The sequence below is a fragment of the Mus caroli genome, chromosome 16 (assembly GCF_900094665.2).
Source record: "Mus caroli chromosome 16, CAROLI_EIJ_v1.1, whole genome shotgun sequence".
Classification (NCBI taxonomy): domain Eukaryota; kingdom Metazoa; phylum Chordata; class Mammalia; order Rodentia; family Muridae; genus Mus; species Mus caroli.
In genome coordinates this window covers 29986234-30006781 of record NC_034585.1, presented here as the reverse complement: position 1 = coordinate 30006781, position 20548 = coordinate 29986234, and the positions used below count along the sequence as shown (strand labels likewise).

Below are 20548 nucleotides of genomic sequence, written 5' to 3'. Positions count from 1 at the left end.
TACACTGTAGCTGTCTTCAGACACTCCAGAAGAGGGGGTGAGATCTCTTTACGGATGGTTGTGAGCCACCATGTGGTTGCTGGGATTTGAACTTTGGACCTTCGGAAGAGCAGTCGGGTGCTCTTACCCACTGAGCCATCTCACCAGCCTATAATTTCTTAATTACAAGCTATTTTCCCCAATTTATTAATTCTGTTATTCTGACAAATAAACGTTTGTACACAACTAGTGTTTTGAAATTTCTTTACTTTTGTTGGGGGTGGGAGGCTCCCAAGTGCTGGGAATAGAGGCATGTGCCACCATGCCTGGTTTTTCTTTTTCTTTTTTGATACAGTGTCTCAGGTAGCACGGGTGACCTTGAACTTCTGACTCCTGCCTCCATCTCCCAGTGCTAGGACACTAGGTTTAAGCAGTGCTAGGGTGGACTCTAGGGCTCATGCTTGCTAGGGGAGCACTGTCTACTTCCCCAGACCAGCTACATATCCAGGGCCCGCACTGTCATCTTACACACATGATCTCAAGTGATTTTTCTCATTCTGTAAGAGAAACAAATACCACAAGCAGAGAAAACTGGGAGTCCAGGATATGAGACATTAAACGGTAAGAAGCGTAGCTGAGATTTACACTGTCCTCTGACTTTGGCTCCTCGTTGCTTTCACAGACCTAAACTGGACTCTCATGAAAACCCTGCTTTGGGTTCATCTATTTATTTCTTTTACTTTGTTTTTAAATTTCTCTTCAATGATTTATTCACTGCTCAGTACCCATTAATTTAGAAATTTCCCATATACTTAGATTACAAATGGCATAGCACCTGCCATGGTAATATTACAATTATTGATTGATATGTTTAGTGTCATACACAACAGGGGGTGGGGGCAGCTCGACACAGCACACAGTGACACATGTAGACACAAACTCAGATGCTTCCGAGTCTCCTTGGCAACACTGCCAACTAAACTTAGAGGCCCTGCCTCCACTTTTGTACCAGTCTAATTACTGTGATTCTATCTATTCCGCTTCCCCCTCTTGCTTCTTTCCAGACTGCTCTACCATGCATAGATGGGTTTTCAGTAGGATCTTTCTTCTCATGGTTTTCTCCTAGCTTATGCCAACTTCAATTCAAACTCCCTTTAATTAATGCAATAATAACAGACAGTCTTGGCAAAATGAATAAACATTTCTTCTCCTAACTTCAAGAGTATCCATCAATGATGGTAAAGGATTTACTTTGACAAAGTCTAGGACAGCATCTCTCTGAATCTGCTTGGTCCTTATTTTCTCCTCCTCGTACTGCAGGGCAGCAAGCTGTGCCTCTCTCCGAGTGCACTCAATAGACTGCTCTCTCCTCTGATGAAGCTCCAAGTCTGAATGTGAAAGCTGCAAGAGAGGTCTCATTTTAGACATGTAAGAGGGACAAGGGATGTCATGTCAGTAACCTGCATCAACATAAAGAACACTGCTATCTCAAGTCTACTCTGCAGTGGTAACACTCTACTGTCGTTAACCTTTCTCCCTCACGCTGTTCTTGCGTGTACAAAAGCAGGGTCTATCACGAACACAAGTTTTAGGAACTAACTGAGAAGACAAATCCTAAGGTTTATAGATATCTGACAATTAATGCCAGTTCAAGTATTACAAAAGAAAACCTGGTTGACAAGAAAGTTCAGCCAGTAAAGGTGCTTGCTACCAAAACCTAATACCTGAGTTCAATCCCAGGAACCCGCACAGTGGAAGAGGAGAACTAACTCCTCCAAGTTGTCCTCTTACCTCTAACATGCATGCTGTGGAGTGTGCATGCATACACACACATCCAAAAAGAATTAAAAAAAAAAAAGCCATCCTAGCTTAGCAAAAACAACATTGAAAGAACAAAGGTAAATTTAATAACTAAATTGGGTGGTGGTGGTGCACACCTTTAATCTCAGCACTTGGGAGGCAGAGGGCTGGTTTACAAAGCAAGTTCCAGGACAGTCAGGGCTACACAGAGAAACTGTCTCCAACCCCTCAACCCACCAACCACCTCAAAACAAACAAACAAAAAACAAAAGACCCGAATGAAAAAACAAAAAAAAAAAAACCCAACCTTACCTGATTGTGACTTGGTGGCATTGATAACACCAAAGATGGCTCAACTGGAACCCTGGCCCCCCAAAGAAAAGTAAGAACTCAGTGACAAGGTAAGGAGGGATAAGGAAAATACGTAAAATTTCCATTTTTAACAGAAGTTTCTGTCATTCAGGCAAGCTGTCAGATCTACATTGAAAGAGGAATTGCATTTTGTAAATCTAAGCCCGAGAACTTACATTAAATCCCGGGCCTACCTGAGTCCCCAGCTCTCATGTCATGTGATGGGTCACTGATGGCTAGCTAACAACTGCATGGAAGCACTACTGAGGACAGCTGGCTGAGAGCATTTCCAACATCACGTCTCTTTATGACCTGCATAGCCATGACCCACATCCCTACCATGACCAAAGCAGGTGACTAAACTGAGATCCTCTGACAGACACAGCCATTTTACTCAGCAGGAACCTGGGCTGCGGCAAACCTAGGCAAACCCGGGCACTGTACTCGTAAGTAACAGAGTAACGAGCCTATTGATTTTTGTTCTAAGGTAGAGGTAAGGCACTGCATAAAGCCTAACAGACCCAAAGCCAGCACCGGTACTCTCAGTTTTACAGTTTGCTATTTATCTTCTGCCTCAAGCAAGGAGACATGTTTCAAGACTCTGTAAGTTATGTGTGTCTGTAACTAAAGATGCCTCACAGCCAGGCGTGGTGGCACATGCCTTTAATCCCAGCACTTGGGAGGTAGAAGCAGGCGGATTTCTGAGTTCGAGGCCAGCCTGGTCTACAGACTGAGTTCCAGGACAGCCAGGGCTACACAGAGAAACCCTGTCTCGAAAAACCAAAAAAAAAAAAAAAAAACCAAAAAAAACAAACCAAACAACAACAACAACAACAACAAAGATGCCTCACTGAAATCAGGATGCTAGTAGGCAAATAGAAGCAAACTTTCAAGCTCTTATACTCTCAACACCTAATACTACATCACCAAGTAGTTTTTTCTTTCTAGTACTAGAAGTCAAACTCAGAGGCTCAAACTCTTTAACTTGGCATTTCGGACTACTTCCCCCTGAATGTGTCTGTCTTTTCTCTGGCAGGACACATACTATCAAATGCTAAGGGCACACATTTCAAGTCTTTGCTGAAGTCTCTGTGTCAGCTGGTGTTTATGTCAACTTCACACAGCAAGAGTCACTTGGGAAGAAGCCTGAACTGGCTTGAACTGGTTGGGAAGAACGCCCACACCAGATTTGCCTACAGGTACCCACCCTCACATGGCATTTTCTGAGTGTTTGGAGTGGGAGAGCTCAGCCCACTGTGGGTGCTGCCACTTCTGGGCGGGTGTTTCTGGAGTACAGAAGAAAGCAGCCTGAGCCACTCCTCCATGGCCTATGTTCCAGGTCCTACTTCCAGGTCCCTGCCTGATCTCCTGCCCTGGTTTATTACCTCAGTGACAGACTTAAAAACTAAGGTTAAATAAATCCTTTCCTCCTCAAGTTGCTGGTGATGGTGGTGTTTTATTTACCACAGCAACAGAAACCTTAACTAAAACAGACTTCATTTTATGGAAAACATCTCAAAAAAAGTTTGGTTTCTTCTTAAATATTATTTTTATTCAAAATTGAGATTTTCTCTTAAACATTCGATCTTATGAATGTGTGTGCACCCCTGTATGGAAATCGGAGGACAGCTTGTAGGGCTGAGCTCTCTTCTCCATCCTGTGGCTTGCAGGAATGATCTGAAGGTGTCAGGCACGGTGGTAAGTGCATTTACCTGCTGAGCCATCTTGTCAGCCCAGAACCTCTCCCTGTGATACACTTGTGAAATCAAGGTTTTTCACTTATAAAACAAAGCTCATGTCATTTCTTTTTTTGAGAACACCTCTGGGACAAGCAGAAACAAACACTGATTGAGCCCTTACCAAGTGCTAGTGCACACCCACTATACTATGCATCTCCCACACTGTGAAGGCGCCTCACCACAACCTACCAATGAAGAGGCCCTACAGTCCTCAGTTGAGGAGTACGAGATAGAAACAAAGTTACTTTCCAAAGGTGACATAGTTAATAAATTGTAGAGTTAGGTGTGAATCTTGTTGGATTTTATGTTCTTCAATTACCATGCAATCTATGAGAACTGAAGGAAGCTGGTGCTGCATAAGCCACTACTTTGTTTTGTTTTTTGTTTTTTTTGTTTTGTTTTGTTTTGTTTTCGAGACAGGGTCTCTCTGTGTAGCCCTGGCTGTCCTGGAACTCACTTTATAGACCAGGCTGGCCTCGAACTCAGAAATCCGCCTGCCTCTGCCTCCCGAGTGCTGAGATTAAAGGCGTGCGCCACCATGCCTGGCATAAGCCACTACTTTTACAACTTCGAAAAATGAGCCCTTTGCGTCTGAATGGTAGCTGCACATGCTAAGCCTGTACTAGAACCCACTTTCCTGGTGAGCAGCTGGAGCTCTTCCTACTGTCATGGCCACTCAGCAGACACGCAGAGAGGGGAAGTACTCTGGGGCTAGAAGGGGAGCAGCACACACACCAAGGAAGCACGCACCTGCGATGTCAACAACTGAGCTGTGAGAAGTTAAGGATGGAGACTGAGGGAAGGAAGCACGGTGTGTGTGAGAGCCAGTGTACGTGACCATGTGGTGCTCGTGGGCCACCGCAGCTCTGTCCCTCCTTCATGCCCATGAGCTTTTGACTTAGGGATGCCTCTCAGCAACAGCATCACTCACATTCGTGCAAGGCATTCTTTAAGAGTGTCTCTCACGTTAGAGGTGGCCAGCCTTACTAGCCCCTATAGTGATTTTGGGAATTGATTCCCATAAGGAATTGATACATTTTCACACAGCCTCTAAGGAGTGGAGCTGAATCTTGTTGAGGAACATTGGTCTACTTTAGGCCTTTAAAATTTTTGTATTATGATGACTGATTCTGGGGCAATGGCTCTCAGACTTCTCCAACGGCCATAATGACCTTTTCAGTCCTTCAAGGCAGGAGTGTGGCCAGACCCTGCCCTACAGAACAACAACAACAACAAAAAAAGCCCAAGATAAAGCCATAAAATGCCCCCAATCCCAGGGTACCCTAGAAAGCTCTGCTGCCAAGGAACCCTAAATAAAGCCTGTCTCCTGCCCAGATTTTTTGCTGTCTCTCTCCTATAAATCTCTGTGTGAGTTTTGTTGTAAGGTATGACTTTGGTATTCCTTGGCTCTCAACTGTCAGGATACCTTTCCCCTTAGAGCTGTAACACTTACAGTATCTATACAACTACATTTTTCTTTTTACCTTTTTTAAAAATATGTTTTTACTATGCTTTTTTTAAAAAGATTTATTTTATTTAAGTACAATGTAGCTGTCTTCAGACACCCCAGAAGGGGTAATCAGATCTCATTACAGATGGTTGTGAGCCACCGCGTGGTTGCTGGGAATTGAACTCAGGATCTCTGGAAAAGAAGTCAGTGCCCTTAACTGTTGAGCCATCTCTAGCCCCATAAATACATTTTCTTTATTCCAGCTACTTCATTCATAGTTCCTGGGACAACATTAGCATGCTGTTTGGTATAAAGACCTATGGATGAAGGATAGATGCTACATAGTAAATTTCCTATGATTTAAGAACAGATATATCTCTGAGTTCAAGGCCAGCCTGGTCTACACAGTGAGTTCTAAGACAGCCAGGGCTACATAGAGGAACCATGACTTAAAAAACAAATAAACAAACAAGACAAATAAACAAAAAACACAGATATATCAAACCTACTAATTTTTTTTAAAGATTTCATACACAAAGATCAAAGACAAAAAAATTAACTACTGTGATGCAGTTTATAGCAGAATCATTTTGGAATTCTAGAATGAAAACAGCATTGAGCTGATTTAGAGGAAGGGAGACTCTAAGCATGGTGGAAAGACTGTCTATGTAGAAGGAAGAAGTAAATACAGGGTTTCTGAAAATCTTTCCATTTTCTTTTTTTTTTTTTTTTTTTTTTTTTTTTTTTTTTTTNNNTTTTCGAGACAGGGTTTCTCTGTGTAGCCCTGACTGTCCTGGAACTCACTTTGTAGACCAGGCTGGCCTCGAACTCAGAAATCCGCCTGCCTCTGCCGCCCGAGTGCTGGGATTAAAGGTGTGCGCCACCACGCCCGGCTTCCATTTTCTATGCTTGAATAAACACTTATCCTCATAAATTTCGTTACAACTAAGTACTTTCAAATCAACTGATTCTAAAGTAAGGGTCTGGATTTGGAACCAAGTAATTTCACTCTTTTTAAAGATGGTGTTAGAACAAAGGCAGACTGATCTAGTTTTAAATAGCCTTTAAGGTTCATATAAGCCAAATATCTTCATTATATTTGGATTTGCACAAAATAAAATCAATTCACTTATTACTAAGTTTCAAGAAAGAAAGAATTAAGCTGAATTGCTTTTTCAAACCTGTTTTGATGTGAGTATCTTTTCATGTCTTCTGTTTTTTGAAACTCTCTAACAGCTATTGGCTTTACTGGTGAAACCTAGACCCCCCCCCAAAAAGAAAGAAAAAGAAAAGAAAAAATAGTCAGTAATTAACATGCATAATATATTAAAATGCAGCAATTATATATTCAACTCGTTTGACATTTAGAAAACTGTACATTAAAAATGACTTTGGTAGGCTTTTCCTCTGTGAGCTTAGTGTTTCAAAGCACCCAGGCTAGCAGGTGTGATGGTGGCTGTAACTCAGGCTCAGGAAGCTGAGGCAAAGAATGACGTGTTTGAGGACAGCCTGAGTGACATAGCAAGACTCTTATCTCAAAACACAAAACAAAACAAGGGCAGCGTGTAAACACCAATGTGTAAAGACACACTTGCTGTCAAACCCCACAACCTGAGTTTGATCTCCAGAGCCTAAAAAATAAAAAAGCTGGATGGAAAAAAACAATTCCACCAAATTGTCTTCAGACCTCCATGTTGTACACACTGTGGTATGTGTGCTGACATAAACACACACACACACACACACACACACAACACAACTGTAAGCGGTATTACCTAGGCTTTGATAAATAAGAATATGCACAAGGTTCTCATCTCACTGTAGTATATAAATTAGTGATTAAGCAGAGTGATATTTTCAGAATAAGAAGGACTTTTGAGATCGGGGAGGTGGTAGGTACATGGGAGGCAGAGGCAGGCAGATCTCTGTGAGGCCAGCCTGGTCTACAGAGTGAGTTGTAGGACAGCCAGGGCTCTGTAGAGAGACCCTGTTTCAAAAAACCAACAAAAAGGATCCTCAGAAACCATCTACTTCCAGGCCTAACTGCACCTGCTGAGGTACTTCACAGGTTGTTAACTTAAACTAACCCCTTCACTATACTTCCACAAACACTCAATTTTTGAAAGATATATGATACAAAAATACCAAGAGTCTTATTCCATAGAACCACATGGCTACCACAAACGAGGTAGTTAGGAGTTTAGAAACACTGCAAGGAGCCTCTACAATGTGAAGGGAAGGAGTGACTCCAACAGGTCTCAGGAGACAGGAAGCAGCGTCTGCAGAGACACCTCACTTAGACAACCTAATGCATCTTAAAGTCATTAAAGAAAAAGAGGGTGGGGGAGGGTATAGGGGAATTTGGGGATAGCATTTGAAAGGTAAATGAAGAAAATATCTAATAAAAAAGAAAAAGAGGACAGAAGAAGAAAAGGGATTTCTCTAAAGAGTATTCTGCAGTATTATTAATCTAAATTTTATTAGAGAGTAACTCTTGGCTCTAGCAGAGAGACTGACAGCTTAAACCACAAGGCACTTTTGTCAATCATTGTTCTATCATTATGTCTTGGCTACAGGGGTTGATTTTATCTGATTTTAGAAACAAGTATCTTCTGAACTGCAACAAACCCCAGTGTGTTCAAAAGCCTCCAACAGGAACCAAAGGCTTCCTTTAAGGAGGGCTATTACCCCACACCGCCCTCCACTTGAAGCAACTGATCCTTGATTTCTAAAAGTTAAATACATCGCTTTCAAAAAGGCCCCTAGTGTTTCTCAAACAACCCCTGTTCAGGGCCTGGGACAAACTCTAGACATCAACACAACACACACTAAAATGAAACCATTTTCCTATGCTGACTAGATGGATTGAAGAATGCTATTCTACTTGAGACCCTTGAGGAACTGGCAGAGACTCTACAGTGGCCTGAATGCTTACTTGTTTTTTAGGCAATTCAATGCTTCATTATAAGAGACACCAAGAATTTTAATAGCAAACAATTTATATTCTGTTAACTCAGGATAAAGGCACCAGCATAATTAAACTTACAATATTCTATGGGTAAGCTGAATGTTTCCTCAAAAGCCAACTTTGGTTTAATTATCTATCATATTAAGGCTTATAATTAGCAATAATAAAAAAGCAAAAGAGTTAAGCAAAAAAGACCAGCCAGAAAGCAAAACTACCTAGCAACGAGAAGTATCCTATTCCGTGTACTTCCTTCAGAGGCCTGAGGTCACGCTCAGATCTCCTTTCACTGTCTCTTCAAAGGAATGAAATCTGCCTGCTTATCTGAGGAATAAAACTGGAATCATTTTTGAGACTACTCTCTGACTTTTCCAAATTAAATCTGAAAACTCCAGGGATAAAACAATAAGGGAAAAATGAAACAATTAGGCCTAAACCAATAAATCACTGATAGGACAAGGATCTCTACCATCACCAACTGTCCTCAGTCTAGAAAGGGTAAAAGGGTACACTGCTACCTCATGTGAGATTCTCCGTTGTTCAATATATGCCATAAACTGTGAGCTGAGACTGTTCGTGTCCAGGCTTTTGGGTTGTTTCACATCGTTTTCGTCTTCTTCTGTAGTACAGCTGTCAATGTAGTCAATCTGATCCAGATCATGCTCCACTGTACACAACACACACACACACACACACACACACACACACACAAAGAAAGAAAGAGAGAGAGATTCAAAATTAAACAGCTAATAAAAATAAATTGCATTCTCCTGGGGCTAGAGAGATGGCTCAGTGGTTAAGAGCACTGATTGCTCTTTCAGAGGACCTGAGTTCAATTCTCAGCAACCACATGGTGGCTCACAACCATCTGTAATGGGATCTGATGCCCTCTTCTGCTGCTGTGTCTGAAGACAGCTACAGTGTACTCATATACATAAGATAAATAGTAAAAGAAATTACATTTTCCCTTTCTCCTGTGTCTGTTCTGTATGCAGAAAGAATGATGTTTCAATGTCTTTATTATTTAGTCTATGGCTGATCACAAAAATCATCTCTTGAAAAACCTTAGTCCAAATATACTAAAGACTGCAACAAGGATAAGGGTAGGCCACTGAAGTATACACCCTGGGCATTTATTTTCTCTGGATGGTTCTGGTGTTTTAAACAGGGTAGCCTGAGTCTGATCCAGAGAAGATGGTTGCTCTTCTCTGTGTCTTGTGTGCAAAGAATGATGGCTGTATCATCTTTTCATGAGTCTGGGTTTCAGAAAATGTAAGTTAACTCAAAGGGAAGTAGAAGACAACAAAAAGACCCAGGAGAAGAAGAAACTGGAGTTGGAGAAAAAGAAACTTATTGACTGTTTCCCTTCCTGTGGCTCAAACTAAAAAAAAAAAAAGAGAGAGAGAGAGAGAACAAAGATTTCCCTATTTAGAAAATTACTTGCTAGAGGTCAATGTGTTAGATATTTTGAAGCAATTTGTAGTGAAAGGGAATCATCTGAGGAATTTTCCCTTCTCAAGATTCTTTATTAAAAACTCAATTACTGACTAGAAAATATATCATATAACTTGTTAAACAAAATGTCTATTCCACTAAAAAAGATACTGTAGAGGAAAGGGAGGCAACTAAAGATATCGCCATGTAATTGTTGCGTCTGGCAAGCTTCTGGATAGCCATCCTTCTTAAGCTGAAGCTAAGGACTTCAACAGCTAGGTAAAATGGTGCTCTAAGAAAGACCTTGCTGTGAAGACGTTTCTCAAGCATGCACTAAGCCTCAACCACTGTTTTATGCTGTCCCACTGTGCCAGGACACTGAATTGAACTGAACTGCAGTTATTATTAACTTGAAGTTTGTGCTACAAGTCTATTAAGATCTAACATTTTTTCCAACTAAAATATAGTTTATATATGTAAAGACTATCTCTCAAGAAAGTAGCATCAGGTTTTCATACTATCCAGTTCAGCACAGTCTAAATTTGGTGAAGATTTTGTAGTTACTGTTCAGTTCAGAAAAGCCACATTTCATCTTTTAAACTTTGTATGTAGGGTTTATCTGTGCTGTGTGCATGTATGCAAGTGTGCATGTGAGGACAGGTGCATGTGTGTCTATGTGTGTCCATGTGGAGGGGAGAGGTTGATGTCAGGTGTTTTCACTGTTAGCCACTTTATTTTTAGCTTAGCTAATGATCTTTTCTTTTTTTCCCTTTTACATTTTTTACAGGGGGCACATATGCATGACATACAGGTGGAGGTCACATTTATTATTTAGGGGGCACATATGTCATGACATACACGTGGAGATGAGAGCATGTATGCTATGCAGCAGAACAGACGTCAAATTTCTTATGGAGGCGGGGGCATGCATGCCATGGCACACGTGTAGATGTGGGGGGGGGGGGGAATCTGCAGCAACTGCTTTTTTCCTTCCGTCATGTGAGCTTCAGGGATGAAACTCAAGTCAGAAAAACTGTTACAGCACCGTCACCCGGTGAGCCACCTCACTTGTCCATAACTTTACTTTTTGAAACAGAAGTTTCTCATGGACCCCGGAGCTCAACACTTTGGTTAAAGTGGGTGCCAGCAAGCATCAGGGACCTGCCAGTCTCTGCCCACCAAGCGCTAGGACTGCAGATGTGTGCTGCCAGGCCTGCTGTTTATGACGATGCTTGGGATAAAACTCAGCCCCCATTTTATCTCAGCAAGCATTTGATCTACTGACGCAATCCCCCCAGCTTCCAGAGGCTGCATCTCAGCTACTCAGTAACCACATGGGGCTAGTGGACACAGACCTGAGTCTTCAATGAAATGTGCTACAGATAACTCACATAAGAACAAAACCTAAAATACAACTACTAAAATATGAATGGAATGTAAGTGAAGGAATAAAGAAGAACGTAAGCCAGAGAGGACAAAATCACAACTGTAACTGACATCGCTAGAAATGGAAGCGCTTCCAAAAACATATGCATTTCTACAAAATCTATGTAATTTCTCCCTCAGCACTGCCCTCAAAATGCTAACATGTGGCTTTAAAACTCAAATTAAAAGAATATAGAGTACAATTCTAAAACCTGCTTCAGCAGCACATTGAAGCAGACAGAACTCTATTAATTTAAAACTACTAAGTTCTAAGTGTTAGGATAAGATTCAGAAGCCCCGGAGAACACTACAGGAAACACTAAGCTATGCAGGAAGACGGGCATGCTGGTAGGCACCTGTGGTCCCAGCTGCTCAGGAGGCTGACGTAAGGTTACTTGAATCCAGGAGTTTGAGGTCAGCCTGGATATTGGGGTGAAAACTCAGTTTTAAACAGTGTTAGCTAACTGACTTGCTGCCATGCCCGATGACCTGAATCTGATCCCTGCGACCTGCAAGGTGGAAGGAGAGAGTAAGTTGTCCCTACCCTCACCATACCTGTGGTGGCACACCCCTTGATAATAAATAGATAACGATTTCAAAAAGCTAAACATAAATACAAGCAAACACAATTGATTGCTGAAAGAGCTCAAGAAATCTCTTTAAAATGGAAAATCTTAAAAAGAGACAATGTTACTTCAGAAGACAGTAGTAAGATCAAGATGAACAAAGATCTATTCTTCCTTAAGTTTCCCCTCAAATAAACATGAAAGAGAAATTATAAATTGAAAATACAGACAAAGTGAATTTTATCTGAATGGTAAACTTTTTTTTGGTCATATATAAACAGAAGTCTTCAGAAGGGTGAAGGATCTACAGAGAAGCAAACTAAAGAGTGGGTGTGACAAAGACCACTTCAAAAAACGGTAAGGAAACCAGCAACTTCCTACTTCTGTCGCCATGCCTTCCAGTCTACTGCCAGTCTACTGATGGTAGTCTACTGCCGAGCTCTCCTCATCAGGAGGGACAAGATCCCTCTAGAACCCTAAGTCACAATAAACTCCCTTAAATCAAAACAAAAAAGTTCAGGTGGGAGCTGGGCTGTGTTGTAAAGTCCTTGTCTCTGGCGCACAAGGCCCTGGGTTCAATTCTCAGCACCACAAAACCAGGTGTGGTGGGATACAACTGTACCCCCAGGGCTGGGGAGAAGACTGGTCATCCTTGGCTACATAAGGGGTTTGAGGGCAGCCAGGGTTATAGGAGAGCCTGTTATATAACAAGGCACATATGAAGACTTTAAATGTCATCAGAATTGTGTGTACCTCCACCATTTGTGACCGCCACACTGCTACGATTCTCCTGGTACTGGCTTTCTCTCCGCAGTCTTTGCTCTTTGGTAATCTCTGCCACTCGAAGAGGCAGATCCGAAAATTCGTCTGTAGGCTTAAAAAGCAGAAACATTAAAAACCATCATTTCCAATTTTAGATAATATACAGTAGAGGAATATAAACTGTAATCTACATAGAAGAAGAAAAAGCAAAAAGTTTTAGAAATTGATAGAGAATATTGTATAATTCTATGAACACAATTAATGCAACTGAAATGTGTACTTTAAATAGGCAAACCTTACCACAATTAACAAAAATAGAAGGATATTCAGAACTGTAAGTAAATATATACATAGGTTTAAAATATCTATGTATATGTACATATACACACATTGCAATATTTAAAAAGATAGTCACCAATACATACTGTACTGGCTAGTTTTGTGTCAACTTGACACAGCTGGAGTTATCACAGAGAAAGGAGCTTCAGTTGAGGAGATGCCTCCATGAGATCCAACTGTAAGGCATTTTCTCAATTAGTGATCAAGGGGGGAGGTCCCCTTGTGGGTGGGACCATGTCTGGGCTGGTAGTCTTGGGTTCTATGAGAGAGCAGGCTGAGCAAGCCAGGGGAAGCAAGCCAGTAAAGAACATCCCTCCATGGCCTCTGCATCAGCTCCTGCTTCCTGACCTGCTTGAGTTCCAGTCCTGACTTCCTTGGTGATCAACAGCAATGTGGAAGTGTAAGCCGAATAAACCCTTTCCTCCCCAACTTGCTTCTTGGTCATGATGTTTGTGCAGGCATAGAAACCCTGACTAAGACACATACATACATGCATTCATACATACATATATACCTAACTACAAATTTTAAGTTTTGATTTAATTTTGTTTTGACTTACTATTTATTTAATTTATTTACTTATTTAGGTTTGACAGGGTCTCACTATGTAGCTCTGGTTGGCCTGGAACTCATTATATAGTCCTGGTTAGCCTTGAACTCACAGAGATCCACCTGCCACTGCCTCCTGACACTGAGATTCAAGGCATTCAAGGCACTGTGCTACTCACCAGGCTTCTGTCTGGACTCTCAATGACACAGTGTTATAAAATGGCTGTTATCAGAACCTCTAGTAAACGTGTAGTCCTTTAATTGGTAGTTAAAACATATCCTAGTAATTTTACAAAGCAATGGATTTCATTGGAAACTCTAATAGAATTAATTAATCAAAACAAGAACCCATGCAATCTGTGGCCTGTGAACGAACTCACTAAGCTGTGCCACCTCCTGTGGAGCTCCAGCCAGGGCCTGCTGGAGAGGATTCCACTTTTGAGCTATCAAAGCTCAGGTTCCCCTTCCTCACCCATCAGTGTCCAGTCCTGGGCACTTTCCCAGCCTCCAGCACACCATTCTATCACCATGTCCGCTGCACATCACCCTGGCCCTCACTTTCTGGAGGTCAGGGCTTCTCATGGGGTTGAGACAGTTGTTATGCAGTGCAAGCTGTTCTGGAACTTACTACATAGGCCAGGCTATCTTCAAACCATGGTCCTCCTGCCTCAGCCTCTTGAGAGCTAGCTAGGGTTATAGAAATGTGTTACCACAGCCACTAGGCTTCAGCTTTAACCACCTCACTTCCTACTCAGCTTTCCAAAATATCCGTGCATAAGACGGGGAAACAAATCTGAAAGAGGATACATGACAAAAAGTGCTTTTAAAAGAAACAGTGTAGAATTCCCAGGTGGTAGGACTATGTAGGGTTTTTGCTCTTTGACATTTCTCTATTTTACCTAATAAATTGAATTCCAATTTAGATATTCCCCTTAATTTATTTTGCAAAATCAGGATTTTTAACCCATGAACAGAACACTTACCTCATTCCCTGACCATCTCTTATCACCACTATCCACACTATTGAAGCCTGAATCCAGGGCTCCGTAAGGACGGCCTGGGTACAGTTCTTCATGGCTGTCAAAGTGAGTGTTACATGTTACTATGAGGTTTTATATTTTTCCCAACACTCTCATGACACTTGGCCACATAAATATTAGAGCTAAGTGAGCATTCTCTGAGCTTCTAAAGAAGAAAATCCCAAATAGGAACAAAGTAAACAGAGGACCATGGTATCCATACTCAGTATCCAGTTTGAAAAGCACCACTGCTCAACTTTGTTTTCACTGCACTCAGTTTTAACGCCAGCTTACAAAGCAGTGGATTTCTCCTAACAGCCTCTCATACTTGGTGCCAGCACACTTTGTCGCCATGGGTTCATCTCCCTCCTTTCTTCCCTCCCTTCCAGCTGTTTTCTTTCTTCCTTTCTGCTTTTCAGCACAGGTCTTCCACTGCCCTCTCTTTCCATTTCCTTAAGATCTCTTCCTCCACACTCATGATCCTCTTTCACACACAATGATGCTAGCTTTCACATACATGCAAATGCAGGTCGGTCCTCACACAAACATCATCCTTATCTGGCTTTGGCAGTAGTGAAATCCTGGCTTCCCCGGGTAAGTTTGGCAGTGTTCTTTCTCTGCCAATGGACAGCACTGGTGCTAGCTACTCTTTAAATTTTGTGCTGTTTTGAGATACGGTCCACTATCTCACCTTGGATGTCCTGGAACTCATAATGTAGACAAAGATGAGCCAGAACTCACAAAGATCCATGTGCTGCTGCCCCTGAGTGCTGGATTAAATTTGTGTGCCAACACACCTGGCTTGTTTTTATCTTTAATAATATTCTTCCAAATAAAATTTACATATATTTAAATATTAGCAGTATAGTCTTAACAAAATACTGTATCTTTGTAATTCTATCACAACAGAAGACATTTCTATTTGCCATAACTGTTCTCATACACTTCTATGTAGTTAATTCTGGTCACCTTGTTATTGTTGTTAGGGTAAACGACTGTTCTGAGGTGTTTAGGTCTTAAATGGGTACAGAAACTTGAGTAACAGTTCCTAAGGAACATATAACCATCAAAGAACCTCAGATCTTTTACTAAGCATCAACAGTGCAAGATGCCACATCCTGACTCATGGAAGACCCTGAGACAGGCCAAACCGACTGTCGGAAGCAGTCAGCTGTCTGCTGGGTCTTGTGGTAGAAAAGAGAACTAGCTTTGCTGGGGGCAGGGAGTGTGGGGAAATGGAATTGTCGTGCAGCTGGCTGTGCCAGTGGCTACTGAGTAGCTAGTTCCCCAAACTCAGAGAACTACCCACTCCACCTGGTAGAGGTTACTGTTTGTCTGAAAGCTCTGCTCCTGCACTTCTGTAAACAGTGCCTGAGCACCCTGGCTGCTCTACAGCCTCACTTTTGCTATGTCACCTTTCTTCAACTGTGGCTCTGTATGGATACAGAGCCTCACTTTTGCTATGTCACCTTTCTTCAACTGTGGCTCTGTATGTATCCATTCTGTATGGAACTGTGGCTTAATTTGCATTCCTGTGATCAATAACAACATTGAGTACTTCGTTGTGTATGTATTGACCATATCAATCTCTTTTTTTGTTGTTTTTTTTGTTTTTTGTTTTTCGAGACAGGGTTTCTCTGTGTAGCCCTGGCTGTCCTGGAACTCACTCTGTAGCCCAGGCTGGCCTCGAACTCAGAAATCCGCCTGCCTCTGCCTCCCGAGTGCTGGAATCAAAGGCGTGCGCCACCACGCCCGGCTTATCAATCTCTTTTTGAAGAGTCCTTTCCAGCTCATCTCTCATTGGGTCTTTTGTTACTAAGTTGCAGTATTAGTTGTGCATCTGGATGCAGGTTGCTTTACAAAGAGTTTCCCACGCCATGGCTGCTAACACTTTCTTCTGATGGATAGCTTCTCCCAGGTTTGATGAAGTCTAACTTATTCTTTCTTTTATAGCTGCCATTGTCTCTGTGATCTGCAGTGTGTGTGTGTGTGTGTGTGTGTGTGTGTGTGTGTGTGTGTGTGTGTATGTTCCTCAATCACTCCCCACTTCATTTTCCAGCACTGTCTTGCATTGCACCTGGAGCTCAGAGTTGGCTAGACTGGCTGGCCAGTAAGTTCTAGGGATCTGCCCGTCTCTGCCTCCCCAGTGCAAGGATTACAGATGTGAATCGCCATGCCCAGGCTTTTACGTGGGTGCTGGGGATCTAAACTCAAGTCCTTGAGCTTTCAATTGAGCGGTCTCCCAGCCCCAGAGGTACACTTTCAGGAGTTTTATACCTTTACTTCTTGTTTCCTCTTAAACATACTTTTAAAGTTGAGCTTAATTAGAAATCTAAAAAAATAGCAAATCCAATTAAAAAAATTAGTGCATCAGTATTTTACCTAATAAAATCTTCCTAGGTAGAAAAGCAACTTTAAATTGTAAATTTAAAATAAATGGTGTCTTTTGTTGTGGTGGTTGTTTTTTTAAAACAGGGTTTTATTCTGTCCAAACTGGCCTTGAATTCTTGATCCTCCTGTTTCCATCTCTCAAGTGCTAGGATTACCGGCATGTACTAGCATGTCCAGCTAACATACAGTACTCTTCTGATAGTGACTTTGATATTCCTTATTATTTTGGTTCATGAACATAATTTTTATGAGTTATAAAGTCATGTCACAATGTACCAGAACATAAAACGACAACTGGACACTATCACTTAACCTCTGTAAAACAGATGGGACCTTTCTGTTCACTTGTTAAACATAACAGACCTGCATGTGAAGGCAAGGCAGCTTTCAAGGCTTGCCACTTTCTGTACTGATACAGGGGAGTTCAGGTGGGCAGTACTCTGTTCCCTATTAGACAGCTGTCCCTGCACTATGTCTAATAAACCTCTTTTCTTTTCTTCCTTTTTTTGAGACAGGGTTTCTCTGTGTAGCCCTGGCTGTCCTGGGACTCTCTCTGTAGACCAGGCTAGCCTAGAACTCAGATCTGCCTGCCTCTGCCTCCTGAGCACTGGGATTAATGTTGTGTGATAATACCACCAGCTTAAATTTATTTCCTTAACGACAAATGAAAGGCACTACTTTATAGACAATAATATAAAGATTTATCTGTCCAAAGTGTGAAAAGATATTCATGAAAAAGCAGACTTATCTTTTGGCATTTTTTTCCTACCTGCCCACACAGAGATCATTAACTTAAAAGCAGAAACAAAACAAAAAGTAAAAAACCTTCTCAGCATAATTATAAATTTACTTTTCTAAAGAAAAATTTCTCTAACTTTATATTTAATAATTCACATTACACCAAAGTTGGTAAAGTAGTACAATGAATAAGATGTTTTATTGATAATATTCCTACGATTTGTCTGAAAGCCTAGATCTTAAGGTATCCTGTGCGTTTCAACACAGCAAAGTCAGGCAAAGGTGACCAAGTGTAAGAGCTACCTAGTGAAGTACACAAGCCACACTAGAAAGATTCTTTTGGGAAGCAGGTTACATAGCTTAATGGTAGAGAATGTGCCTGGCAGATGCATTGCTGTAGTTTGTTTTTTATCTGGTACATCCTCCTACATCCCCGTTCAGGGCAGGAAGTGGAGACAGACCATGGAAGAGTGAACGCCCTGTGCTGGCTTGCCCCCATCCTTTGCTCAGTTTGCTTTGTACACCGCTGAGGACCGCCTGCTCAGATGTGTACTACCCATTTGTCTGGAGACTCTTACATCAGCCAGTAATCAAGAAAATTCCCCACAGATTGCCTACAGGCAAATTCTATCATTATTTTCTCATTACAGTTCCCTGTTCCCAAATGACTTTATAGTTCGTGTCATGTATGACAAAAACTAAGCAGCACACCCTCATTGGTTTAATCACCAGTACCACAAGTAAATAAATAATCTCTTTCTACAGCTGCCGGAAAAAATATGTATATTTCCATATTTACCAAACGCTTCTTTGTAACACACACAAATACATCCTGGAAGTTAGGTAGACTCCTGCCATCATTGATTTTTACCCATAAACGCCAGTCTCCTTAACAAACTATCTCTAAAGGTGCTCCAAATGCACAGGTAGCCTCTCTACAGCACGGTGCTGCCGTGGTGTAAAGCTCAGTGGGTTTGTGATGAAGCTTCCTAGGCTTGCGGTTCAAGACAGCCTCCTTGTTACTGAAACTGTAAGTCTCAGCGTCTTCCTTGATAGACAGCGCCCACTGAATCGCAGAGCTGAGTAAACACAACTGAGACATTAGCACCTACGGACTGGACAGAGCCGTGTACAAAGCATCAAGTAAGGGGTCACGCGGTAAGGATTTGGTCTTAGGAGAGCACTGTCTGTTAAGTCACTACATCAGTTGTTTCAGCTGAGCATGTGGATTAATCCTTACTGACGGCCACACAATGTTTCAGCTGAGCATGTGGATTAATCCTTACTGACGGCCACACAGTGTTTCAGCTGAGCATGTGGATTAATCCTTACTGACGGCCACACAATGTTTCAGCTGAGCATGTGGATTAATCCTTACTGACGGCCACACAATGTTTCAACTGAGCATGTGGATTAATCCTTACTGACGGCCACACAATGTTTCAACTGNCTTACTGACGGCCACACAATGTTTCAACTGAGCATGTGGATTAATCCTTACTGACGGCCACACAATGTTTCAACTGAGCATGTGGATTAATCCTTTACTGACGGCCACACAATGTTTCAACTGAGCATGTGGATTAATTCTTATTGAAGGCCACACAATGTTTTAGAATGTTAAGAATATTAAGTATGAGGGCTGTCGAGATGGCTCAGCGGATAAGAACACTAACTGCTCTTCCGAAGGTCCTGAGTTCAAATCCCAGCAACCACACGGTGGCTCACTACCACCTGTAATGACATCTGACGCCCTCTTTTGGTGCATCTGAAGACAGCTATCGTGTACTTATTTATAATAATATATAAATCTTTGGGCCAGAGAGAGCAGGGACTGAATGAGCGGGGTTGACCAGAGCGAGCTGAGGTCCTAAATACAATTCCCAACAACCACATGAAGACTCACAACCATCTGTACAGCTATAGTGTACTCATTGCTATATATAAAATAAATGAATAAATCTTTAAAAAAAAAAAAGAACATTAAGTATAGCTTCCACTTTGGGCCGGTGCCCTGAGCAGACTTTGAGTGAGAACTCCCCAGTCAGTCCCACAACACACAGAGGAAGATCCACTCAGGATCACAGGATCAGAGGTTTGGGCACAAACTCTGCAGCCAGTCCTACAACACTCAGAAAAAGCTCCACTCCCAGGCGCTCTAATATGTCCAGGTCCACAGGATCCCAGGAGCTTGGTCACACCAGGATCTCGGGGTCCCAGAGGCAGCTTGACTCCCAGGAACTTGGACACACCCAGGACCTCAAGATTACAGGATCCCAGAATCAGAGGATCACAGAGACAGCTGAACTCTGAGGAGTTCTGACACAACCAGGATCACAGGAAGGACAGGCTCCAGTCAGATATAGCGAGGGCAGGTAGCACTAGAGATAATCAGATGGTGGGAGGCAAGCATAAGAACATAAGCAACAGAAACCAAGGTTACTTGGTATCATCAGAACCCAGTACTCCCACCACAGCAAGTCCTGGTTACACCATCACACCAGAAAAGCAAGATTCGAATCTAAAATCACTTCTCATGATGGTGATAGAGGACTTAAGAAGGACGTAAATAACTCCCTTAAAGAAATACAGGAGAACACAGGTAAATGGCTAGAAGCACTTAAAGAGGAAACATAAAAATCCCTTAAATAATTACAGGAAAAACACAATCAAACAGGTGAAGGAAATGAACAAAACCACCCAAGATCTAAAAATGGAAATAGAAACAATAAAGAAATCACAGAGGAAGACAACCCTGGAGTTAGAAAACCTGGGAAAGAGATCAGGAGTCATAGATGCAAGCATCACCAACAGAATACAAGAGATAAGAGAGAGAATCTCAGGTGTAGAAGGTTCCATAGGCAACATTGACACAACAGTCAAAGAAAAATGCAAAAAGCAAAAAGCTCCTAACCCAAAACATCCAGGAAATCCAAGACACAATGAGAAGACGAAGATTCCCAACTCAAAGGGCCAATTAATATCTTCAACAAAATTATAGAAGAAAACTTCCCTAACTTAAAGAAAGAGCTGCCCATGAA

General features: G+C 41.9%; 1 protein-coding gene across 8 annotated transcripts in view; it reads right to left on the bottom strand.

The window, feature by feature from the left end:
* Positions 1-20548, bottom strand: part of Lrch3 (leucine rich repeats and calponin homology domain containing 3) — a 111886-nt gene that overhangs the window by 27856 nt on the left and 63482 nt on the right. For 6 of the 8 annotated variants that reach the window (XM_021185081.2, XM_029470291.1, XM_029470285.1 and 3 more), the window contains exons 7-12: positions 14343-14436; positions 12463-12583; positions 8803-8951; positions 6501-6577; positions 2092-2143; positions 1231-1380 (exon numbers count right to left, since the gene is read on the bottom strand). In XM_021185081.2, coding sequence (XP_021040740.1) covers positions 1231-1380; positions 2092-2143; positions 6501-6577; positions 8803-8951; positions 12463-12583; positions 14343-14436 — 643 coding nt within the window. The remainder of the gene's footprint in view (positions 1-1230; positions 1381-2091; positions 2144-6500; positions 6578-8802; positions 8952-12462; positions 12584-14342; positions 14437-20548) is intronic. The other 2 variants (XM_029470292.1, XM_029470290.1) reach the window with 1 other exon arrangement.